Below are 26,470 nucleotides of genomic sequence, written 5' to 3'. Positions count from 1 at the left end.
CAGCAGCTAGGAACAGCAACATTTGCTCCTGATACAATTTGAACTTGTTTAATTGCCCGCAAGAACAACTTTGAGATAAACCTTTATGTGCATGCACCACAATGGAATTATATTCTTATTGTTTTGTAAACAACAAGTTGCTCAAAGTGCTTCTGAATGGTTAGTGCACAATATGACCTATTCTCACACCTAGAGAAATCTTTGCATGTAACCATCAATAAAATATGTGTCAAGAATCGTATTTGAACTATTACATGTCACCTGGTGTCAGTGTCATCTCACATTGACACACTGTTCCACCAAATGGAGTAGCAGACCTGGGGATGAATGGTGAAGTGTTTATACTACCCGAGCACCACTTCACTGAAGAACTAAGCCAGCCATTTTACACCTATTACTTCTGACCCCTTCAATAACTAACTCCCACTGTTATTCCCACATACAGATGAGGAATTGTGACTCAGAGAAGTTAAATAATTTTCTTCCAATAAAAGTGGCAGACTCAGGTTTAGGGTATCTTGACAATAAAATCCTCAGTTATTCTATTATGTATCTGTTACCTAAAACTGTACTGTCTTTTGTTCCCCTGAATAAAACCTTCGAGCCGGTATTTAATTCTATTTCCAAAGGATTACTTCAAATACTGACTCCCCGACATTACTTTGATGTCACAACGTCTGAGGAAAGGATTCTCACTGTAAGTGACCGGCCGCTGTTCGGAGTGATGGCTTCTTTACCTACAGAGTTGATTTAATCTCCTGGGCATAACCCCCTCAACACATTCACAGACGCTAGACAAACTCTTGTTGCTCTTGCACTTCTCGACTAATTGGTAGTTGCACAGCACAAAGCCTCAAACACAGGTCACCTTGTCATTGAGATTCCACGGAAGTTGAAAATTAACGACCATAAGGAATGTGATAGTTGCAGCATTTACATGAATCAGAAGTTAGACCTAATGTTTTCAGACACGTGCCAAGTGTTTCTGCTCATTTGGCAGATGCCATTTATACTGTGACAAGCATTCATGAGTCACATTTTCAAAAAAAGGTCATATAGCATTCATCATTTTATTAGACAATTATATTTTATTTTCAGTCCTTTTTTTTTTTTAAGGCGGTAACAGCTCTGGATTTGTCAATGCAATCCCTGGAGCAAGGGGAACAGATGCTCAGTGGAGCTCTTCCACTAACGACTGTTGGTGTGTCTGTTCTTCACGGAGACACAGATTCTGAAGACGCAGCACCCTTTTCTCCCTCTGACTGGTTAAGACTCCTTGGACCACTCATTGTTCTCTCAAAAATGGCAAGGAGCACAGATGGAAATGTTAATAGGCCCATTGTGCCTCATCAAGTACAGATCAAATACTTGCATTCACCTTTTACTGTACAGTAGATATGTATACAATCACTGTACTATTTTTATGCAAATCATGTGTCATGTACCCTTATTTCATCCATCATATAATAAAAAATGACTTGCTGTATCAACATGACAGATAAGTTACAGATCCTGATTTTACTCCAGTGTTTGAATCTTGGGGCCTGTCTTACTGTTATTTGTTTGAAGATTCATTAACATTTATTGAGCCCCTAAAATGCACAATGAAAGCTTTAGTTTATGAACATTAAGCATGTACTTACTGATAATTCTTATAACCAGACTCAATTTTTTAACATTTACGTTTCATAGTATAGCAAAATGCTACTGCTGTCATTGGAAATGAAGGAGAATGCATCTTGGCAGACCAGAATTGAAAGCTAAGTAGTAGAAAAGAGGTCAAAACAAGCCTTGTTCTTATCTAACATATCCAAATGATTTGGCTTTTAGATGAATCAGATACAAGCCAACTTGTTAATGCAACCAAAGTCTCTTTGTTGATGAGGCCTTTGTCCTCTCCAAAGCCAAGATGTCCTTAAAAGCAAGGTCAACGACTAACTACTTTCTGATAGAGCAGCTCTACATTGTAACATTAAGTACCTCCCTGCTGCCCCGACCTCACCACAACTGGACAATTTCAAGTCACTCTTCAGACAAAGCATGGATTTTGCTAGGATGGGCCATTTTGCAGATAGCTCCTGGCGCGTCCATGAGACTAGAGTACAGATCTGATGAGATAGTTCAAGTGGTCATACTGGTGCTATTTTTGCAGTGAACTCTATCTAGGCTAACATCCTTGCTATTACCTTTTATGATATAGGTCAAAAAACCTTTCTGTAAAGTCAGAAAGGAAATATTTTAGGCCTTGTGAGCTCTTTCACAACCATTTAACCACTTATTTTGTAGTTTCAAAGCAGCCACAGAAAATGAAGCTGTGGCTATGTTCTAATAACTTGTCTATGAAAACTAATTATGGGTCAGGCTTGTCACATAGATAAGAGACTGGCGACTTTTGTTCTGCGATGTAGAACCTGGATGTTCTTCTAAAGGTGGAATAGTTTAGTGACTTGAACAAAAACCAGTGAGCATTTGCACTAGAGTGAGGTTCCTTTTCTGAGACAAATACAATCTTAAAGCTCTTAATTTGGGTGAAATGTTAAGGTTCTGTAGATGGGTGAGAAAAATCGTCTTGTGTTTTATATACTAAGCTCCATGCCTGACCTTAGTTTATTATAAACATCAATAAAAATCAAAAGCAGGGGCGGCACTGTGGCCAAGGGGGTACAGCTGCTGCCAGCAACGCCAAGATCCCATGTGAGCACTGGTTCTTGTCACAGCTTCTTCTCTTCCTGTCCAGATCTCTGCTAATGGACCAGGAAAGCAGAGGAGGAATGCAGATGAGCTTGAGCCTCTACAACCACATGGGGAACCTGAAGACGCTCCTGGTCCCTGCTGGTCATTGCGGCCATGTGGGAAGGGAACTAGCAGTGGATGAAAGGTTTCTCTTTCTAAACAAACAAACAAATCTTTAAAAATGAAAAGAAATCAAACAAGCAAAAACTCAAAGTTCTTCTGGGATAATTCAAAGGAAATAATCAGAAGATTTGTACATTTGAACTAATCTAAACAACAGCAAATGGAGGGAAAAGGTTCCCAGCTCTGTTGTTTCCTGAATATTTATTAAACAAACTTGACAGTAACCTTAGTAAACCTGTTCATGCAGTTTCATTCTCTCTTGTGTACACTCTTAAGTTTTACACTATCTGTCTAAAAAGCAGAGCTACAGAAACATGCACATGTGTTGGTTCACTGCCTAGATGGCAATACTGGCCTGGACTGAGCAGCTGTTTCAAGTCTGGAGCTTGGAATTTCATCTCGGTCTCCCATACAAATGACAGGGGCCCAATCACTTGGTCCCTCATTATCTGCTTGGGAGACTGGGACCTACAGAGAATTTAGCCTACAGAGACCTACAGAGAATTAGCAGGGAGCTGGATCTGAAACAGAGAAACTGGGTCTCCAACAGGCACTCCTGTATGGGATGATGCTGTCCACACGCCAGCTTAACTTGCTGTGCCACATTGGCCCTTGGGTTCTATTTGGAAGCCATATGAAAACTGACCTCAGATGTCTTGCTTTCCTGAGATTCAACGAAGTTCAAATATTGAAAAAAATTTTTAAACTCTTTTGCAATGATTTTTTAAATAAATCTGTTATAAAAATGTTTTTGAGAATATTATGAAACCAAGAAAGAAGAAAATAAAATTGAAAGCCAAATTTTCAGTCTCCCAGAAATAAAGTTTAAGTTAAAGATAAATTTAGTATATGAATAATAGTGGACATGGATGACATACAAACTGGAAATACATTTACAATATGTTTGAAAATCAAAAATCCTGACATCTCTATGCAAAGAACATGTGCAAATGAAAGGAATGAAACCAAATCTATGTAGAACAAGTGCTATGGACATTGCAGAGAAGTCATAAGACATGAGAGAAAAATGGCTCTAAAACCACTGAAAATAGTTTTACGCACAATAAGAGGAATGTCAATAAAATACTGAATATAGTGAGACTGGCATGGTGGCTTAGTAGTCTAATCCTCTGCTATATGGTTCTGGCATCCCATATGGATGCCAATTCATGTCCCAGATGTACCATTTTGGATCCAGCTCTCTGCTTATCACCTGGGAAAGCAGTGCAGGATGGATGCAAGGTTTCAACAACTTGAGCCATGTACCCTCATGGGAGACCTGGAAGAAACTCCTGGCTTCCAGCATCTGATCAGCTCACTTTGGCCACTAACAGACATTTGGAGAATGTATTAACAGATGGAAAACCCCTCTCTCTCTCCTCTTTGTAGAACCTTTCTTTCAAATAAAAATAAGTATGTCTTGGGCTCAGTGCTATATCCTATTGGCTAAATTCTCACTTGCATGTACCCGGGATCCCATATGGAAGCTGGCTGGTGTCCTTGCTGCTCCACTTCCCATCCAGCTTCCTGCTTATGGCCTGGGAAAGCAGTAAAGGATAGCATAAAACCTTAGGACCCTGCAATCATGTGGGGGACCAGGAAGAAGATTCTGGCACCTGACTTTAGATCTGCTCAGCTCCGGCCATTGTGGCTACTTGGGGAGTGAACCAGCAGATGGAAGATCTTTCTCTCTGTTTCTCCCTTTCTCTTTAAATCTGACTTTCCAATAAAAATAAATAAATACTAAAAAGATAAGTCTTTTAAAAAAATCAAATATGTTCCATATCTAATATTAAAAAGGTAAACATGTGAATAATGCTCCCAACTGTAACATAAGAAGCACTGGAAAATGGGATTTGTCACATGCCATTGGTAGGGTTGTGACTTGGTATAACCTTCCTGAGGAGTAGCTAAACAACACATTTTCAAAACAAAAAATATATAGACTCTTCAGGCCAGCATTCTCATTTATACAAATCTATATGAAGAAAAACTCACGAAGGCCAAAGGCTTAAATCCACAAATATTTTTACTGAGTAATCATCAATAATGGCAAAAGGGGAATAGATTAATAAAGTGATAGAATTCTTATACTTGAATACCATGATGGGCTTATTTTATGTTTTATAGCGCTGACGTAAAGCAATGTGTTTTAGAAACTACATATGTAACATTACTACATGATGAAATATCTTTTACAGAATAATATATCAGTCTGTAGTAAGGGAGCATGGTTATCAAAATATTTTAGGGATTGTCTGTAGGTTTGGATAGATCTTTTATTTTCCTCTTTGTTATAAGGTTTATATTGTTCCCACTGGTAATAGATTATTTTTCAAGAAAAGAAGCTATGTATTGCACATTCATGGAGATTATCCTGAAATAATTTCCGTGCTAATAACCTTAATGTATATACATTGTCACAGTATTGCTCATAAAATCTGATTCTTCTTATTTTGGCACTCTTAGTTACGTTACATTTCCCATCGTCCTCTGAGTTTAGGTGTGCCCATGATATTTGAGTGAAAGTGATGCGTACAACTTCTGGGGAACAGTTTTCACAGGATGGTATGCAACCTCGAGGTTCTCAGTCCCATCCCTCAGGCTGATGTGGAGGCTGCAGAGGTGTTGGTGGAGATGGAGGATGAAGGTTTCTGGTTCTGTCCGACAGCAACTGTAGCAGAGCCACTCTAACCAGTGACACTGACCCTTGAACTTCAATACAAGCAAGACAGTATTTGTGCTTTCACACATAATGGAGTACATAGGTTATAGTAGCTATCATGAACCTCTAAGTTTTTTTTTAACATGATGTTGTGGGATATTCTCTCTTACAATTTTTTTAATCCAGTTTTTGTCTTGGTAAACTTAAAAAAAATCACCATTTTTTTTTTTTTGCATTTTGTTACCATTTATCAATGCAAAGTGTTTAGGACATGGATAGTGATATGAACATACCAATGAAATGCTGGCCTCATTTGACAGTTGTTGTTAGATGCATGGGCTCTTTCTTCTTCTTCTTTTTTAAAGATTTATTTCATTTTTATTGGAAAATCAGATATACAGAGGAGGAGAGACAGAGAGGAAGATCTTCCATCCGATGATTCACTCTCCAAGAGCGCAACAGCCGATGCTATGCCGGTCCAAAGCCAGGAGCCTCTTCTGGGTCTCCCACGCAGGTGTAGGGTCCCAAAGCTTTGGACCGTCCTCGACTGCTTTCCCAGGCCACAAGGAGGGAGCTGGATGGGAAGTGGAGCTCCTGGGATTAGAACTGGCGCCCATATGGGATCCCGGGCATGCAAGGCAAGGACCTTAACCATATGACATCGCACCTGGCCCCTGCATGAGCTCTTTTTTAGGTATGGAAGTATGTAAAGTAATTGAAGGGGACCCTGGGACAGGTGGGAGGCTGGGTGGGGCTTCTCCCTTTATCTTCCCCCTTACCCCAGATACAGAAAGAGAGAGAAGAGAGAGGGTGAGAGAGAGAGAGAGAAAGAGAGAGAAATGTAGAAACAATGGTTTCTACAGTGCTACTTTCTTGTAGCACTTGACTCTTTGTGCCATAATTATGTAAAGATTATCAAAATAAAATATATAAAAAATAAATGAAAAGTAACTGAAAGCTCTCGGATGAGGCTGATGCTGTGGCAGAGCTAGCTAGGCCACTATCTGCATTGCCAACATCCAATATGGGTGTTGGTTCAAGTCCTGGCATTTCTATTTACCATCTAACTTCCTGAGAATACGTATGGAAAGAAGTGGAAAACAATCCAGATGCTTGGACCCCTGCATCCATGTGGGAGACCTGGAGAATCTCTTGGCTCCTGGTTTTGGCCTGGCCCACCCCAGGCTGTTACAGGCATTTAGGAAGTAAAATAACAGATGGAAGAACCCTCTGCCTCTCCTTCTCTATTATTCTGCCTTTCGGTCATCAGCTTAAGACAAAGCTTTTTTTTTTTTAAATTCATATTTCAATTTCACTTTTTTGGGGGGAGGGATAGATGTGTATTTTAATTAAAGTAGGTGTACTTGAGCTACTCAGCATGACTCTGCATTGTAACTAGTGGGAAATACTGGTTTTTAACATCGGAAAAAACACCGAGGTACATGAAGTATAAAGCAGATGAACTGAATTAGACTGTGCGCAGAAGAAATCTGGTGGCACCCCAGCTTTGGCATTCTGTTGTGTCTGAGGTTCAGAGGTCAGGCTTTATTATGCATTGTGCATCCTTGACCAGGACTAGAAGTGGACAACTCCAGGCTGACTTTTATTACCCAAAGGAGAAGGTCCTGGGAAGGGGTGACTGCATTCTTATATGCACATCTTCAGAAGTGAGATATCAAGAATTTATAATTTTGTAATATTAGCATTCATGGTTTTGTTGTTTTGATTTTAAGATCCCAATGGACACTTAACAAAATGACTTGCTACCAGAGGGTGTGGCCTTATGCAGCTGGGTTTCTGTAAATTGTGCCCAACAGCACCCAGAGTAGACTACTGTTGACCAAGACTGAGTGAAGTTTGTTTACTTTATGTTTGTTAATTCATATGGGAAGAAACATATCTTCAACACAAAAAAAGTTTTCTTTTTTCCTGACAGACTCTAAACAATATGAAAGAATGTACTCTAATAAATGTTAGGCATAGCCCAGAATTTTATAGGTCCTACAAACGGATTTTAATGGGCCAGATACATTCAAAAGTATTATTCACATTTAACCGATAGGAAAATAGGAATTACTTTAAAATTGCTTTGGTATTGACATACTATAGCTGACTTATAGTAAAACTGAGCTCAAGAATTCCAACCAAGTAATCAGCAGAGGCCCGATCATCATTGGGAATGGGAAATACAGTCCCTTTGGCATAGATCCTGTATTATTATTACTGAGGTTTCATTCTTCTACAACAACTCCCCAGTAGGACATGTTACAGCTGCAGGATTCATTTGGAAGCTCCTAAAGTAATAACCCCGATAAAAGGATTAGAATCGCTCCTCCCTTGGCTCTCATTCCTGCATGAATTAGATATAGGAATGCAACCCAAATTTGGAAACAGGAGAAGCCAGAAAAAATAAGAGCCACTGAGAATGAAGTTGGAGGGAAAAGCCAAGCCCATGTGAGTAAGAGGTGTACTTGTGACTGAGTTATAAAAATTGTTACTGGAACTCTGGATAATTGTGAAAAAAACACACATCTATATAGCTTTTTGATTGAAGTCTCATGAGATATTGATCAGTGTGTCAAGCTGCATTAAGTTTTCCATTTAACTGAAACTGAAGACACTGTTACACAGTTCTAAACTATTTTGTTTCCCAGAATAAGATTTTTAAGTGCATAAGATAAAATGCATAGCATATTAGTTTTCTAGCGTGACTGTAACGCATTAGCAGAAACTTAGTGACTTAAAAAGTATGGATTTACCACTTCATGGCTCTGGAGGTCAGAAGTTTGATAAAGGTCAAACTAGGTTAAAACGAAGGTGTAGCCAGTGCTATTCATCTATTCAACGAGACTTTGTTTCTTCGTCCTTTCCACGTTCTGAAGGCCACCCACATTTCCTGGCTCATTGTCTCATTTTTCCATCCTCAAACCCCACCACAGCCAATCCAATCCTCTGAACAGTCGCCTCTCTGATCACAGCTGGGGAAGGGCCTCTGCTTTTCAATCATTCCACTGAGCCCACCCAACCATTCCAGACACCCTCCCTACCTCAGACGCCTTTATCTCTATCACACTCACCAAGACCCTTTAAAATTTGTGTAGTTTCATATCTCAGATTCTGGGGATTAGGGCATATGCATATTATAGAACCATTATCCTATCCAGCAGAGTTATAGATAAAATAATTAGGTGAAAGTCAGCAATAAAAATGCATGAAAACCTTAGATCTGTGCTATCGTGGTATATTTGTGGTTACTAACATAATAAGTAATAAGTCTTGGAGCAGATCTAGCAATGTCCATAAATATAAAATATGTGATGAGCATAAATTCCTTTCCAGTATCTTATTGTGAACTGTAAGTATTGGAATGAGGTATGATATGTATGAATGTAACTTCTATTGTTTAGAGTCATAAAATTTCTATTATTACTGTGATTTATTGTTCATGTTAGTAGTTACAGAAATGCAAAATTTATCTAGATTTTTAAAAAAGTTAATGTAATTTTTCCCTCATCCAACCTTTGAGACACTTTTCCACATTAAGAACCTGTTTAAAAAGATGTCTAGAGGGCCCGGCGTGATGGCGTAATGGTTAAGGTCCTCGCCTTGCACGCCCGGGATCCCATAGGGGCGCCTGTTCTAATCCCAGGAGCTCCACTTCCCATCCAGCTCCCTGCTTGTGGCCTGGGAAAGCAGTCGAGGACGGCCCAAAGCCTTGGGATCCTGCACCCGCATGGGAGACCTGGAAGAAGTTCCTGGCTCCTGGCTTCGCACCGGCATAGCATCGGCTGTTGCGCTCACTGGGGGAGTGAATCATCGCATGGAAGATCTTCCTCTCTGTCTCTCCTCTCTGTATATCCACCTTTCCAATAAAAAAATAAAAAATAAATCTTAAAAAAAAAAAAAGATGCTAGGATCCCATATGGGCACTGGTTTGTGTCCAATGTTGCCTTGAGAAGGGAGAGAAGAGCAGAGGCCCTTTTAATGAGATGCGTGTTAAAACCCAGGAGGCCATTGAGGTCTGACAGAATCCTTTACGTCACTGGACCTGATCCTCTAGCCCTGAGAAAACTGGGTGCAGATAGCAGACAGTTAATTTAAAAGCGAATCACATATTTATTGCCGGCAAATCTTCCAACTCAGGGACATCCCAAAATGATAAGACAGTGCACGGTAAGCTTCATTAAGGATTTTTTTTTTTTTTTTCCTGTGCTACTAGGGTCCCTGTGGTACTCTGCACCTCTCCAAAAAAACTGCTTAAGAAACAACTCAAGGGCCTGGTGCAATGACACAGTGGCTAAATACTCGCCTTGCATGTGCCGGGATCCCATTTGAGCACCTCCTTCATATCCCAGCTGCTCTATATCTCATCAGCTCCCTGCCCTGGGAGGGTAGCAGAGGATGGCTCAAAGCCAGGAGACCCTGCATCCACATGGCAGACAAGGAAGAAGCTCCTGAGTTCGAATTGGCTCAGGTCTGGCTATTGTGACCATTTGGGGAGTGAACCAGTAGATGGAAGATCTTTGTTTTTTCCTCTACCTGTAAATCTGCCTTTCCAATGAAAATAAATAAATGTGAAGACCACAAACAAGCAAACAAACAAAAAAGCCTGGTTCCCAACCCATTGTTTTCTGACAAGGTAGGTTAAATCCCCATTTTCTTTAGGCTCCTACTTTTGTGGCCCCCCCGAAAACTCTTTTGTATTTTAACTAATGGCTTCCTTGCCTTCTTTATAACCTAAAATCCTCAAACCTAACAATGTATAAATTATCCTGGACAGCAAACCAGAAGATAAGTTTCCATAGCTTCAGCAAAATTCAATTGTTCTTAAGCTCTGTTTGTTCCACATTCGCTTCCTGGACATTTCTGATGATGTGGAGGTAGCCTGAACCATTGGCATTTTACTATGCATTGCTTTGGAATGCTAGCTATCTTCCTGAGTTTGTTTCTCACTGTGCTGATATGGTTGCAGGCTCTGGGCAGAAGAGAAACATTTTCCTTCTTAAGTGGAGCTTTGAGGGCATTCCAGGGCAATGATGAGTATTTATGAAGTGACTGACTAAGAAACCACCTAAGGATTTCCACTTGGCATGACATATAAGTTCTGGCAAAAAATGACAGATTTCAAAACAGTATTTAATGAACTGAGTCTTTTAGTAGTAATCTGCAGAACAAGAAGATTGGAAAGATCCTTGGTCTGTGAGTCAGAGAACTTTTCCTTTTCGGGTTTTCGTCTGTTCCACTAGCCAGCTGTGTGAGCCTGTGTCAGTGAGGCACTGAGTTTCTCCTGGAGCTTGGTTCTACCCCAGATCATCTCTCAGGCCTCTTGCATCATGGAGAGTTCGTAAATCAGAGTTGAGGTCACCTTCACCAACATTACCCAACCTTTTAAACACTTCATTAGGACTGAACTCAAGTTTCCAGGACTATTCAGCTTCCTCAAGAAGTTTAAGAATTCAAGTGCCTTAAAGAGGAAGACTTTCCTGAAAATGTGAATCGGGATTATGTCATACACATCCCTAGGTAGCTATACTCTGGGTCTAAAGATCTTTGGGAGTGATCAATATCTACAGTCCATGTGAAAAAGAGGGAAGATAGATTATCTAGTAACATCATTGGAAACATCTTTAAGAAAGCGTGTGTGAACTTTTCAACACCTTAGAATAACTACAGGGTTGTGATGACTTTTCTGAGCATTTCATGATTGAACAGTGTCTAAACAAAAACAAAAAATTTGTCAGGGATTCTTAAAGCAGGACTTTAAAATGACTTTTATCTTTTAAGACTTTGGGTAGGGCTTAATGGCTTAATAAGCATAATGGCTTACTCGATTAACCCTCCATGGGCAAGCTATGGCATGCCACAATGGTGCCAGTTCACATATCAGCTTCTCCACTTCCCATCCATCTCCCTCTTTGTGGCCTGAGAAAGAACTGAGGATAGCTCAAGTCCTTGGAATCCTGCACATATGTGGGAGACCTTGAGGGCACTCCTGGCTCCTGGCATCAGATCAGCCCAGCTCTGGCTGTTGTGGCCATTGGGGGAGTGAATCAGCAGATGGAACATTTGCTTTTCTCTGTCTCTCTCTTCTCTGCAAATCTGCCCTTTCCATAAAAAATAAACCTTTAATTTTTTTTTCTATATTTTATTTTTGATGTTTACATAATTGACAAGAATGCAGCCCCATGAGGACCACTGAGTGGAGTTGGGAGGGTCAAGGTATGGGGGAAAGCGGGTGAGACAAATATTTCTAATTTTCCTTATCCTTCTTTTTCGCCTGTGTGTGGTAGAGAGGGGGAGGTTGTTCCCAGTGCCAAACTCTACGTGCCTGGTGATAAAGATGTCCACTTGTTATCATCTTAGAAACCCCTGTGTGGAGAAGAATGCTCCTAGGGTTTGAATGATTTTGATAGTCTGGAGACACTGTTGGTTTTGCTGCTTCAAGGTTTAGAAAATCCTTTCAAGGTCCACGCCATTTGGCGCTAGGCTCTGCCTGTTGCCCACCTGGCTAGGCAGCTCTGGGATTTTGGTTCTTTGATTGCTGCTAGATAGCTCCATGCTGAACCCTGAGGACTTTGGGGACGTGAATCAATCCTAAAGATTCCCAATGACAGTAAATCTTCCTCAGATGAACCTGTAATTAATACCGTCTCAACACATGTGTTTTGAAAAATTGCAAAACCCAACATACTTTCAAAACTTTGTGCTACTTAGAAATGGGGTGGGACAGCAAAGAAATCTTCCATTTCCTTTGAATGTGTGAGGAAGCCGTGTAGTGTAACCTATCAGGAACATAACAGGTAACTTATAGACAATAGATTCAAAACAGCATTAGACAATAGTAAAACTACAAAGACATAGAGGGGGAATCAAGAGCAATCCTGACAACCTATTAATAGGAGGCCATATGCAGAGTTGGGGTGGGGGCCCAGAGTGGAGCAGGGGGACAGGAGGAGGCTTGTATCCCAACCCTGGAGACTCCTGGATCCCCACCAAGGACTATCAGTATGGGCACCAAGGACTACATCCCAACTGCCAAAGAGACCACGGGGAACTGGAATGCCTTCGGAGGCCAAGAACTCAGAGGACATCTACCCCCCTTCCCACTGGCTTTGAACCTACCATACTGTCCTCAGAATCAGAACAGTAAACTTCTTTCCGGACTAGGGAGAGGAGCTTTCTCTGGTCCTTACTTAGTTCCAACTTTGGGTCCCCACCCTCTCTGCAATGACCATCAGGGTCGCTCCAGAGCCATCCTCCACCCCAAACACACACACACACACACACACACACACACACACACACACACACACTCACTCACTCACAAATTAGCATAGACAGGCAGAGAACAACAAGGAAAGCTTGGTCAGCATGGACTCACAGACACCTTACTAGGTAGGACAAAAAGATTAAGTACTCCTCACCAAGGTATTGAAGAATTCTTTGCACACCCCTCCTAAAACTGTTTTGCACCTCAATTGTTGAAATGTCACTGAAGTAGTCACAGGATGTTGTTAAGAACTTGCATTTAATTTTAACATTGTTTACTCAATGTCGCGCCCACGTTTCTTATCGTCCGGCGATAAGAGGCAGACGCGAATGAAGTCTTCTGCGGTAATCTTTATTGCGCGCACCAAGATGAGGAGGAAAAGGCTCCGACCCCGGCAGGCTGTCTGCTCTTATGTGCTGACTGGCCCCGCCTCCGCCGATGATAGGTCGGCATCATGATCACGCAGGGTCCTGGGCGACCGGATTCGTCAGTCCCCAGTGTTAACGCGCCGGCCACGCCTCAGCTCACTGCGCATGCGCTAGGCGCCTGTGCAGTACCGCGAAAGCTACATCACCAGGAACCAAGGTGTGGCTTTTCCGGCCGGCGGCATTTTGGGTACGGCATGTGGCCAGTACATACAGATGCGGCTGGCAACAACTCAATACTATGTCAATTAATTCCATAATGTTATATATTGCTGCTGATGTTATGTTGGGGCTTTTAATTGATCGGGATTTTACTCTGCTGGCTCTACCTTCAGACCAGAGAAGGTCTCCTCAAGAAGCCGTTGAACTTATCTGGACAATAAGTTGCTGGACTCTGTGCTTGGTATACACTTGCAATGAAGTAATCTCAACTGAACTTGAACTGTGGTCACATAACAAGGGGGAGGAATCCACCATGGAGGGAGGGTTAGGGGAGGGGTGGGGAGAATCCCAGTGCCTATAAAACTGTGTCACATAATACAATGTAATTAATAAAAACAAGCAAAAAGAATAAAATTATGGAAAGGAATTAGACTCAAATGTATTTTTCCATTTTATGTCATGTGTTCTGTATTCTGGATACCTCATAAATTTAGTTCATTTACCTATTTTTAAATGACTAACACATTTTTAAGACATATAGTAGATAACACAGCTCTGAAAACACAGAAGATACTGCACAATCCTCAAAGAACTCACATCTACCTGTGGAAACTGTTTCAGATATTCTATGGTCTGATTGTTCATGTTCCTCCAAAACACCTAGGTTGAAATCTAAAGCCCAATACAACAGTATTAAGAGCTGAGGCCTCCTGGGAGGTGATTAACCTTCAGCGTGTACGTCTTATGATTCTAGAGGAGGCCCTTCGGTGCTGGTCCATCCATTCGTTTCCATCCTTGAAAGGCACCGTGTCTGAAGCAGAGAACTAATCCTTAGCAGGCACTAAATCTGTAGATGTGCGACTTTCCACCCTCCAGAACCACGAGCAGTGTTGTTTAAATATGCAAAAGAGAAGTAATCACTGCCAAAGATATCTTCACTGCCTTCTTGAATAGCGATATGAAATTGCTGGCTAGTGTAGACATGTGACTATGCCGGTTTATTAGGCAGGTTCTCCTCTGGGTGAAGATGGCTATTTTGCCTCAATAGAAAAGTTGAGTGCTTTCCTTCCAGAGTAGCTTTCAAACTAATTATGCACTGCATGTTATGTGCTGGAATTCTGTGCAGTCTAACGGGTTCAACTAAACTGCTACCATCCCCATGAAACATGCTGCAGTTATCCCAGTTTGCAGGGCAGAAGCATCAAGTATCAAAAAGAGCATATTGTTTCCAACTATGCCTTTGCTTATGTTCTGCATGCACATCTGTGTCATTATATAGATTTTGAGATCCTGAGTAGCAAGCTCCTAGTGAAAAGGCCGTGAGCGCAGATTACACAACACAGTGCTCTGCGATTTATAAATTTGAAAAAAAAAAAGTTTTAAGAACTTATTTATTTGAAAGGCAGAATTAGAAAGAGAGAGACAGAAAGAGAACATTCTATCATTCATTTGTTCCCCAGACGGTCACAACAGTAGGTCCTGGGCCATGTTAAAGCCATGTGGAGCCCGGCGCAGTGGCGCAAGTGGTTAAGATCCTCGCCTTGCACGCCCAGGATCCCATATGGGCGCCGGTTCTATCCTGGCAGCCCCGCTTCCCTTCCAGCTCCCTGCCTGTGGCCCAGGAAAGCAGTCGAGGACGGCCCAAGGCCTTGGGATCCTGCACCCGTGTGGGAGACCCAGAAGAGGCTCCTGGCTTCGCACCGGCATAGCATCGGCCGTTGTGCTCACTTGGGGAGTGAATCATTGGATGTAAGATCTTCCTCTCTGTCTCTCCTCTCTGTATATCCGCCTTTCCAATAAAACAAATAATAAAAATAAATCTTTTAAAAAAAAGCCATGTGGGGTGCACGTGTCCAAGGACTTGGACCATTTTCCACTGCTTTCCTAGGTACATTAGCAGAATCTGGATAAGAAGTGGAGCAGTTGGGACTCAAACTAGTTACCATATGGGATGTCAGCACTGCAGGAAGTGGCTTAATGCACAGAGCCACAACTCCAGTCTCATTTCATGACTTCTTTAACCAAAGCTTATCTCTGTCCATTCAGAAAGTCAGAGTATTCACTCAAAATGTTCTGATTGGTCACAGTGCCTCTTGGGAAGACACAATTGCTCCATATGAAAGGAGCGAAGAGTGCAGCTCTAGACCCCCCCTCCCTTTTCTTTTAAGTTTTCAACTTACCATTATTTATTTTCATGTTAACAAAAAGATATTAATAGAGACCTAAGGATATTCTACAAGCATAACACTTGCACTCTGTATTGGTCACTTAACTGGTGATTCTGTCAAGCTCTATTCTTAACAAAGAGGAATTAAAACAGATGTCCTTCCTGTTTTCTTTGTTTTTGGTTTCAGTAAAACATTATTATTTTTTTAAAGATTTATTTTTATTATTTGTTTTATTGGAAAGGCGGATATACAGAGAGGAGAGGAAGAGAGGAAGATCTTCCGTCCGATGATTCACTCCCCAAGTGAGCTCAACGGCCGATGCTATGCCGATCCGAAACCAGGAGCCTCTTCTGAGTCTCCCACGCGGGTGCAGGGTCCCAAGGCTTTGGGCAGTCCTGGACTGCTTTCCCGGGCCAAAGGCAGGAGCTGGATGGGAAGCGGGGCTGCCGGGATAGAACTGGCGCCCATATGGGATCCCGGGCGTTCAAGGCGAGGACTTTAACCACTTGCACCACTGCGCCGGGCCCAGTAAAACATTATTGTCTGACACAGACACCTATATTCTGATATGTATTCTATATACATAAAACATCATATGGATATTTCAAAATATTATATAGACATATATTTACACAGTAAGTATGTTGATATATCTTCCATTTGTTGGTTCACTCCAAAAATGGTTGTAACTGCTTGAGCTGAGACAATCGCAAGCCAGGAGCCAGAAGCCAGGAGCCAGGAGCTTCTTCAAGGTCTCCTACATGGCTGCAGGGTCCTAAAGTGTTGAGTTGTCCTCTATTGCTCTCCTAGGTCACAAGCACAGAGCTGGATGGAAGTGTAGTAGTCAGGACACAAACCAGTGCCCATATAGGATTTAGCCACTGAATTATCTATCATGCTGGGCCCATAAATATATTGTGCTGCAAAATTTTTCAAATCCAGTTTCAGAATATGTATTTTCATGAACATTTTTAAAGTCTCCTAGTATGCATGGTTTTTTATTTATTTATTTTACTTTTGTTTCATTTTCCTTTTAGCAGCAAATTATTTATCTTTTAAAATTTGGGGAGAGCGAGCACAGAGCGATCTCATTCACCGTTTTACTTTCTAGATGTCTACAAAGGCACGAGAGGTGGACAAAGCTGGGAGCTGGGCACCTCATATAGGCCTCCTGTGTGTGAATCACAAATCCAGTCGTCTGAGCTACCACCACTGCCTGTGGGGGTGTGTATTACCAAGAAGGAGTTAGCTAGGCACATAAGCCAGGGACTCTGATGTCAGATACCAGCATCTTAACTGATAGGCTAAGGATTCCTGCAATACTTAACTTTTAGCTCAATTTTCACAAATATATTGAGTTAAAAGTTAAGTGTATATATATATATATACACACACACACACACACACACACATATATATAATATGCACACAATGCATAACTGATAGGATCTTTATGCTTTCCTGCTTGACATGCTGCCCAGTTTTCCTAAAGCATACCAAATATATGAATTAGACTATCAGAAATGTCTTAAGTTATAAGTAGGTAATACTGAAAAAGGATGTATTCTCAATGTGCATAAGTACTCACTTGTAGATAACTAACCACATGCTGTGGTTCCCTTTAAATTCAACCGAAAAAAAGGAAGAAATGTTGTTTTTGACAACATGTCTCTGCATTGACAGGTGAAAATTCCCTGTCAAATACACTGCTTTTATTTCCTGTCCTGAACTTTGTGCGCATAGCATATTAATATAAGACATTTAAGGGCTGAGGAGGATGGATATCAGGACTTAACTTTTGAAATATAAAATTAGGTCCCTGGTTAAAATGACTGACAAAGGCCCAGCTGCTCCACTTCCCATTCAGCTCCATTTGTGGTCTGGGAAAGCAGCAGAGGACTGCCCAAAGTCTTGGGACTATGCACCCAGCGGGTAGACCCGAATGAAGTTCCTGATTCCTGGCATCAAACAGGCTTAGCTCTGGCCATTGCAGCCACTAGGGGAGTGAGCCAGCAAATGGAAGATCTTTTCTGTTTTTCCTTCTCTCTGTATAATTGCCTTCCCAATAAAAATAAACCTTTTTTTTTTAAAGATTTATTTTTATTATTTTTTCATTGGAAAGGCGGATATACAGAGAGGAGAGACAGAGAGGAAGATCTTCCATCCGATGATTCACTCCCCAAGTGAGCGCAACAGGCCGATACTATGCCGATCCGAAACCAGGAGCCTCTTCTGGGTCTCCCACGCAGGTGCAGGATCCCAAGGCTTTGGGCAGTCCTCGACTGCTTTCCCAGGCCACAGGCAGGGAGCTGGAAGGGAAGCGGGGCTGCCGGGATTAGAACCCGCGCCCATATGGGATCCCGGGCGTTCAAGGCGAGGACCTTTAACCACTTGCGCCACTGCGCCGGGCCCAAAAATAAACCTTTTTTTTAAAAAAAGTTTGATATAGTCCTATTTCTTTATTTGGGTTTTGACTGCCTGTTCTTTTGGTGACTTTTTAAAGAAGTTTTCCCCAATTCCCATATCTTCGAGAGTGCTTCCAATATTTACCTCCAATTGTTTGAAGGCTTCTGGGTACACATTTAGGTTCTTGATCCCTTTAGAGCTAATTTTTGTATAAGGCAACAGGTGGGGGTCTTGCTTCTTATTCTTGCAGGCTGCTGTCCAATTGTTTCAACAGCATGTGTCGAAGAGACCAGACTTTTCAACCGGATTATTTCCAGTTCTCTTGTTGAAGATTAATTGGCTGTACATGTATGGACCATCTTCTGGAGTTTCTATACTGTTCCGCTCATCTTTGTTTCTGCATCAATGCCAGTTTCACCTGCCACTGCTCTGTAGGATGTCCTCAGGTCTGGGATTTTGATTCCTCCAGCCCAACTGTTAGTCTTCACGATAACTTTGGCTATTCATGGCCTCTTGTGTTTCCAGATGAACTTTTGCAACATCTTTTCTATTTCTGAGAAGAATGCTGTTGGATTTTTTTTTTTTTTTACTGAATCTGAATATTACTTTGAATAATATGGACATTTTGATTATGTTGATCCTACTAACTCAGCAACATGGTAGATTTCCCTATCTTTTGAAGTCTTCAGTTTTTTTTTTTTAGTGTTTTGTAATTTTTATTATAAAGGTCTTCTGCATATTTTGTTAGATTAATTTTACCATATTTGAGATTCCTCTTGACTATTTTAAAGAGGACTGTATTTACAACTTCTTTCTCAGCCATGGAGTTATCTGGAGCCGAGCCAATCCGGAGCCAGGAGCCTCTTCCGGGTCCTCCAACGTGGGTGCAGAGTTCCAAAGCTTTGGGCCATCCTGGACTACTTTTCCAGGCCACAAGCAGGGAGCTGGATGGGCAGCAGGGCTACTGGGATTAGAACTGGCACCTGTATGGGATCTTGACACATTCAAGGAGAGGACTTTAACCACTATGCTATCGCGCTAGTCCCCAGTTTCAATTGTTTCTTGATTGAGTCTTTTGGTTCTCCTATGTAGAGAATCATGTTGTCTACAAACAGGGATAATTGTAATTCCTCAGTTCCAATCTGAATTCCTACATCAAACTAAAAAACTTCTGTACAGAAAAGGAGATGATCAACAAAGAAGCAGAATAGGAGAAAATCTAGGCACACCATGCAACTGACAGTAGACTAATACCTAGGATTTATGGAGAGCTTCAAGAACTCAGCAAAACAATCAAGCCTGTGAAGAAATGAGTGAAGGAAATGAACAGACATGTTTCAAAAGGACAAATTCAAACGGCAAACAGACATAAAAACAAAAATGCTCAGGCTCCCAAATGTCAGGGAAATGCAAATGAAAATCACCTTGAGGTTCCACCTAACTCCAGTGAGTTTGTTCTATATTCAGAACTCTACTGACTCCTGCTGGTTTAGATGTGGGCAGAAAGGTAACCTCCTCTGTTGTTGGTGGGAATGTAGGCTGCTATAACCACTAGGGAAGTTAATGTGCAGAGTGCTAAGCAAACTGAAAAATGACCCGCCATACGACCCAGCTATCCCACTTGCAGAAATATTTCCAAAAGGAAAAATATCATGTGTTCTAATATAAGGCAACCTCCATGCAAAATATGATATCAATTGCCCTTTCATTACTGTTTTTGTTATATCACAGGGGTCTAATTTTTTTCCCTTCAGTCAAAAAAAAAAGTTGTTGGTTTTTTTGGATCCAGCACGGTGGCCTAGGGGCTAAAGTTCTCACCTTGAATGCACTGGGATCCATATGGGCACCAGTTTTAATCCCGGCAGCCCTGCTTCCCATCCAGCTCCCTGCTTGTGTCCTAGGAAAGCAGTTGAAGACAGTCCAAAGCTTTGGGACCCTGCACCTGTGTGGGAGACCTGGAAGCGCTCCTGGCTTTGGATTGGCCCAGCTCCAGTCATTGTGGCCACTTGGGGAGTGAATCATGAGATGGAAGATCTTCCTCTCTGTATATCTGGCTTTGCAATAACAATAAATAGATTTTTAAAAAAAGTTTTCTCTTGTTGGTTTCCTCACTGACTCATCTGTCACACAACAGCACTGTTTGCTTCATGAAGGTCTTTTTTTTTCATTTCTTCATTCTACCATGTTATTTAATTTCATGTTGTAAATTTTCTAGTTTTCTCTTATTGATTTGTTTTATGGCTTTTTATTAAAGGGAATGCACTATAAATAACGGTGTAGTAGATACTATCACATACAGATGTAAGGATACAATGCAGTGTGAGCTCTACTTCCAAATAAAAGATGGACTCCCAATGAAATTGTTGGATGTATCTTGACAATAAGATGCTGGACTCTGTCATTGTCCATGCCTACAATGTCAGGATACACTTACGATGGACTGAGCAATGACTGTGATGGACCAGAGTATTGTAATGACACGGAAGACATTAGAGGAAGGGAAGGGCCTTGGGAGGTGGGAAGGAAAACCGTGGAGGCTATGAAACTATATTATGGAAAATAAATAAATAAATTTTAGAAATGAAATGAGTGGTTAAAAGATCATAGACCTAATCTGAAACCATGTCTGGCAAAATCTTTTGTATGATTCGGAGTAAGACTTCTAGATCATGAACAAATCGCAGTAAACACTTTCTGCCTTCTCATGTTATAACTGGGAAAACTGTGGGCCAGAGGAGGATGTAAGGGCAAAGTTTCTTTCATGGAAGAGTACATCAGACAAGACCACGTTAAGAACAGAACACTTGGCATTACATCACCTTGTGCCCGCAGGTGCACGATCTTCACATCTTTTCAAGTGCTTCTCTTTGGACTTACAGGCAGAAAAATCAAGACATCTCATTTGCCCCTAAGCACTGAAATCTCAACGCAGTTCCTTAAATTCTTAACTCCATTTACTCACTCATGGGAGAAAAGTTGCAAGTACAATTTTTGTAGGTATCTTTTTTTTTTCTCATTTGTTTTTACTCCATGCAATTTTGATCAGGTCGACCAAGAACATGTAAGCTGCCAAAGAACACATATGCTACAGCTAGATTTTTTTTTCCTTTGTATAATGTTTGAGACAGTAAATGTGCTTGGTTATGTTAACCACACAAACTGTTCCTGCCCTGCAGCTGCAGCTGAGGAGGGATTTGGTGAGTCTTCAGGCAATCACCATAGACAGAACTCTTACATCTTCTTCCCTTCTAAAATACTCAATTTTAGGTAGGACAGTCAGCATAGCTTAACATCAGCTTCCAGCTAAAAACCAGGAGTCAGCCCTTCATCTAGTATTCCAACTTCACATCCAGTTTATGGAAATCTTATTTTTTTATCTTTTAATCTTCAGAAAAACCAGTAGTCTGTTTAATTACTGCAGCTACATTTTAAGGGGTCTCTTAACTTTGACCCTAACCCTCCACATGGCTTATTTTCAACACAGCTCACACCATCTTTTTATCAGGCTATTCTGTGCAAAATGTTTCAGAGCTCCTCCAGGTCAATTACAAGACATCTAGTTTCTTCAACAGCAGTCTTCCTACTCCCGTGGAGCTCATTGTTGCCCACTTCCTTGTGCAGGAATGTTCTTTGTCCAAGTTATCTCCCTCTCTCCTCACTGTTCACATACTACCTCAGGGCAGGTGTGTCCTGACTACCCTACTTAAATATCCATACGCCCACACACACCAAATCCTCACCTATTCAGCGCTCCAGTTATCTCCACAGCATATATTACTAATGCCAGATTTTCCAGGGTGTGATTCTCTAGAACTTTCTAGCAAACTGCCAGGTGAAGATGCCCAGGGATTGCATCTTTGAGAATCTGTTTCAGGAAATTCTTTTTGCATTCAAACCTTTCTGATTTAGGTGGGGCTAAACCACAAGTAACCATTAAAACTCAGAAGTTGGAGCCTCATCCCTGGATTTCTGAATTCGTATGGCATAGGCAGGGCGTGAAGTCTGCATTCCTCACAACCGCTCTTTGAGAACCACTGGTCCCCTAACACATGATGTGCATTTTATGAAGTTTGTTGTTTCTTCACATTAGAATGCGAACTGCATGAGACCGGGATTGCTTTCATGCAAAGAATAACTCAGGCATCTAGCAGCTCAACAAAGACCCACGGAACGAATCAATGAAAACAGCTTATGCTTGGGCTGTATCAGAAAATCTGTCCTAGCTTTCTCATCATTTTTATATAAAGAAATACACACGAGAGTCCAAAATCATGATTCAGCTCCGTCTTCTCATACAAGAAAGCATTCTAGAGTGTTGGACCACTGAGACAATGGAGATCTGATGTCTGAGGAATAAATTATTAATAATAATTGACATTATAGCATTAAAGCTAAGTATAAATAGTTATGGAATACTATTATCATGAAATCTATTTCATTTAATTATCATTTCAATCACTGACCTGGTTAGGTGGTATCACTTGTGAAGAGGACTTCCTGAAGCTCACACAGCCTACTAATGATGGACTCAGTGGCTTCCTACGTATCCTTCCATCACCAAGCTCTCCCAGTGAGCAGCTAGGGGAAAGGTATGAAAAGGGCTGGCACCTTGACTCTTCAGTGTTCAGACCTGATAGAGTTTAAACTAGAAAGTGCTGACCTGCATTTTCCTCTTGTGATACTACATAATCCTAGTCAAAGTTCCTACGAGAGTAATACTGGACAGTTATACCAGAAAACTAGATGCAAATGCTCAACTTCATCAATAAATGCGCAAATATTTTGTCAAAGGAGGAAATGATTTTTTAGAAGGCATGCTTTCTGCATTGATTTAGAATAGTTCATTTGGTCTATAGATTTACTCTACTAAACCCTATGCAAACAACAACACATTTATGCAGAGAAAACCTAGTACAAGTGATTATGGAGTTAGCGTTACTTTCTTCCAAACAGCCTGTTAAAAAAATGTTAGTAAACATTTCCTTAAAGGGCCAGACAGTATTTTAGACTTGCAAGACACAATTCTGCCACTGGGGAAAGTAATGATGGATAAAATATAAGCAAATTGGTATGATTCTATTCCAATGAAATGTCACAGAACATGTGACCAATTGGTTGCTGGCCCCTATGGTAAAGGATTCCAATCTCAGTGGCATGAATGACACGAACCAGATAATACCCAGGGCAAGTCGCCTGATTTATTTCTGTTTAAAAAATTGTTTCTTATGGGCCTGGCGCGGTGGTGCAGTAGTTAAGGTCCTCACCTTGCACTCCCCGGATCCCATATGGGTACCGGTTCTAATCCCGGCAGCCCCGCTTCCCATCCAGCTCCCTGCCTGTGGCCTGGGAAAGCAGTCGAGGACTGCCCAAAGCCTTGGAACCCTGCACCCATGTGGGAGACCCGGAAGAGGCTCCTGGCTTCGGATCGGCATAGCATCGGCCGTTGCGCTCACTTGGGGAGTGACTCATCGGACGTAAGATCTTCCTCTCTGTCTCTCCTCTCTGTATATCCGCCTTTCCAATAAAAATGAAATAAATCTAAAAAAAATTGTTTCTTATTACAGAACTTTATATTTTCTTAATGACACTGACATAAACTACTGACAATTTTACCATGCAAATCAAAATTGGCAGTTGGCTTTGTAATAAGTTTGAACGAAAAAAGAAACCTTGTATTTATTTATTTATTTTTACACAGCACAAATGCAGGTGACATGGTGAGTCCATAGTTTCTCACACATTTATGAACTGAACAACTGAGAACCTAAAGGCTTGTCCATCCTCTCGCTCAGTCACAGCTGTGTACTCTACGGATCCGACACAGCAGCAGAGGAGAACCTCAACTTAAAGCACCAAGTGTCCAGGTGTTCCCACGGATATGCTTTCCTTCCCTAAGACATGCAGTTAGACTGCTGATGCAGCAAATACCAGCTCACCTTAAGCTTCAGTGGGTAAGGAAAGACATCTGGGAAACCAACATTATTCTTCTACTGTTATTAGGCCCGGAAGCCACTCTACCTCTTTATCAGATTATTTTTCTTTCCATGAATTTTAAACTTTTATGTAGTTATATTTGATGAATAAATTGACTTTTGAACACAATGTTTTTTGGTCAATCTAACAGTTTAGGACATTCATTTGTTTTATATCTTGAAGAAAACAAAAAAAAAATCTCTTATCTAGACTATTTTGGAATCTTTATGCAATTTAGAATATTATAGCAAAGTATTACGATTCATTTATCCAAAAATTATGTATTCTAAAAAATTCCCTCAGGGTTTGTAAATTCAAAAAGCTTATTTCCCATGTATATTTCCTGGAAGGGTGTTTTTACCTTTTGAAGCAGGATTCAAAGGGTATTTTTAGGTTCTTGCTAATATCAGCCCTAATATTAACCAGCCATTACTGGATCCACTGAGTAGACAATAAAAACTGGTTGAACTGCAGATGAATGCTTCAAAACGAATCTGACACAATTTTCACTGTCAAATTCAAAGCAACTGAAGTCTTTCTTAAAACTGTGCTCCAGATAGGCTGAAGATAGAGAGAGACAGACTGTGTTAGTCCCTTCTGTGAAAAACGCTTGGACCTGCTGCGCTCACGCTTCATTCTCTGCCCGTCGTCAGCAGCCTCAGCGCTTTCTGCAGGTTCTCCACGGCAGTGCTGACATCTTCGTACTGCAAAGCACTGCCTGCGTACTTGCAGTACTTCTGAGCTCTAGCAAAGTCCTCGGGGGTGAGGCGGATATCGCCTAGAGAAAGAGACGAATTATAATATGTGTAGACCTACGGACAGCATTATGTTAGGTAAATGCTTACATTCAAGATTAGAGAAAATACTTAAGATTCATAAAAACACACGATTTTTCAATTTCTTATGCATTTTGATATTTTCTCTTTTATATTTTATTACTAATACAAGCCAGAAGATGCCAAGGCATAATAATTTATATGAGTAAGATTTTCCTTTAAGAGCAATAAACTATCTTTTCTATTTCAACAAATTAATAGCAATAAAAAATTACTTGTATGAAAACAAGAGCAGTGGCTTGGGATTTATGCCAGAGTCACAGACTCTCTTCATGGAATAATACACACAGACTAAATGGTTCAGCTCTTACTTGAGTTGCAATATAAATGCAACCCTTAGGATAAAAAGATGAATAAAAAGGTTTATGTAAAAGGTTACAAGTTATTTAATTTTTATATGCTGAAAATATTTCACATTTTTGTTCCACTATGTAAGAAATTTTTAAGGTTTACCAACATATCAACATTTTATATTACTAAAATATACAATGAAACCAGTAAAATTTCACACAAATTTATTCAAAATTTACTAGTAATTTTCCAGTTACATATCTAGGTAGCATGTGCCCAATAAATAATTTGGATTAAAAAAAAAGCAACAGTATTTAATTAAATCTCACATACAAATATATTTGAATACATACTTTGAAAGAGTTGAAAACAGTGTTAGTCAGAAATAACCACTTTAAAAAAAAAATCTGGGCAAACGGTGAACTATGTCAGCCAATGGACACTCAAAGTGCTCTTTCATCTTTGGATCAGTGAGATCAACAACATTTTAGAACTATCAAAACCACCTGGGCAGAACTGTTGGAGTGTAAGTGACATGATGACTTGGCTCGATATTGCTGGCCATTTCTCATCCCAGGGTGCTGGGGCAGTTGGGAGGTTGGGTGCGACATTTCGCCTGGTCTCCTGTCTCCCCCCAGATATGGTGAAAAAGAAATGGAAAACTTGGAAACAATGATCACACCCACTTTCCCCTGACCTATGATCCATCCCATCCTGATCAATTATGTAAACATCATCTAAAAATTTTTTTAAAAAGAAAAAAACATAAGAACAACAATATCCAGTCTGAAGAGAAAAACATCACAAAATAGTAGGCCAACTTACCCTGGGAAACTGTATTGAAAAGTGCAGGATCAATGGCTGGAATAGTCTGTGGCGTAGGCTCGATAGTATTACTTGCTACACCTGCAAATCAGAAAACAACACATGGGCATTAAGTAGCATACTTCTCAAATATATGCGAGGCAAGAACTTACAGGAATCAAGAAAGATATAACTACATAACGTAGAGGCTGCCAAGGAAGACATGTAGGCTATGCAGTCATATGTTACATGCTGGAGGTTCTACCTCCAGTCTAACATCATTTCTGTTCAAAGCAGAAGTCCTCCCTAGGTAACTGGCTTAAATGAGATCCAAGATGGCTGCCCACATGACCTTAGCTTCTTAAACAACTCATTTCTATGCTAAAAAGCACTACCACTGGTGGTTCATGACAGTTAATGATCACCACTACAGTCAGTAGAGGGGACAAAAAAGGCAGAAAAAGAAGGAAGCTTCTAAATTCCAAGAATTCAGACTCCATCCTAGAAAAGCTATAAACATTCCCCTCATTTATCAGCAGATTCCTGCCACTTCTCCTCATTCTGCATCTGTGACTGCAGCCTCCAGCAGCTGACAGGTTCACTTGCCAACTAGA

General features: G+C 40.9%; 1 protein-coding gene across 2 annotated transcripts in view; it reads right to left on the bottom strand.

The window, feature by feature from the left end:
• Nucleotides 1-23,609: 23,609 nt before the first annotated feature.
• VTA1 (vesicle trafficking 1) overlaps nt 23,610-26,470 on the bottom strand; it is a 50,779-nt gene continuing 47,918 nt past the window's right edge. Inside the window, exons 7-8 of one of the 2 annotated variants that reach the window (XM_040965661.1) lie at nt 25,878-25,958; nt 23,610-24,703 (exon numbers count right to left, since the gene is read on the bottom strand). In XM_040965661.1, the coding sequence (XP_040821595.1) occupies nt 24,558-24,703; nt 25,878-25,958 (227 nt within the window). In that variant the 3' untranslated portion in view covers nt 23,610-24,557. The remainder of the gene's footprint in view (nt 24,704-25,877; nt 25,959-26,470) is intronic. The other variant, XM_040965662.1, reaches the window with a different exon arrangement.

Source organism: Ochotona curzoniae, unplaced genomic scaffold (assembly GCF_017591425.1).
Source record: "Ochotona curzoniae isolate NIBS_2020 unplaced genomic scaffold, NIBS_Ocur_1.0 scaffold_3890, whole genome shotgun sequence".
In the NCBI taxonomy this organism is placed as follows: domain Eukaryota; kingdom Metazoa; phylum Chordata; class Mammalia; order Lagomorpha; family Ochotonidae; genus Ochotona; species Ochotona curzoniae.
This window is presented reverse-complemented; position numbering and strand designations above follow the sequence as displayed.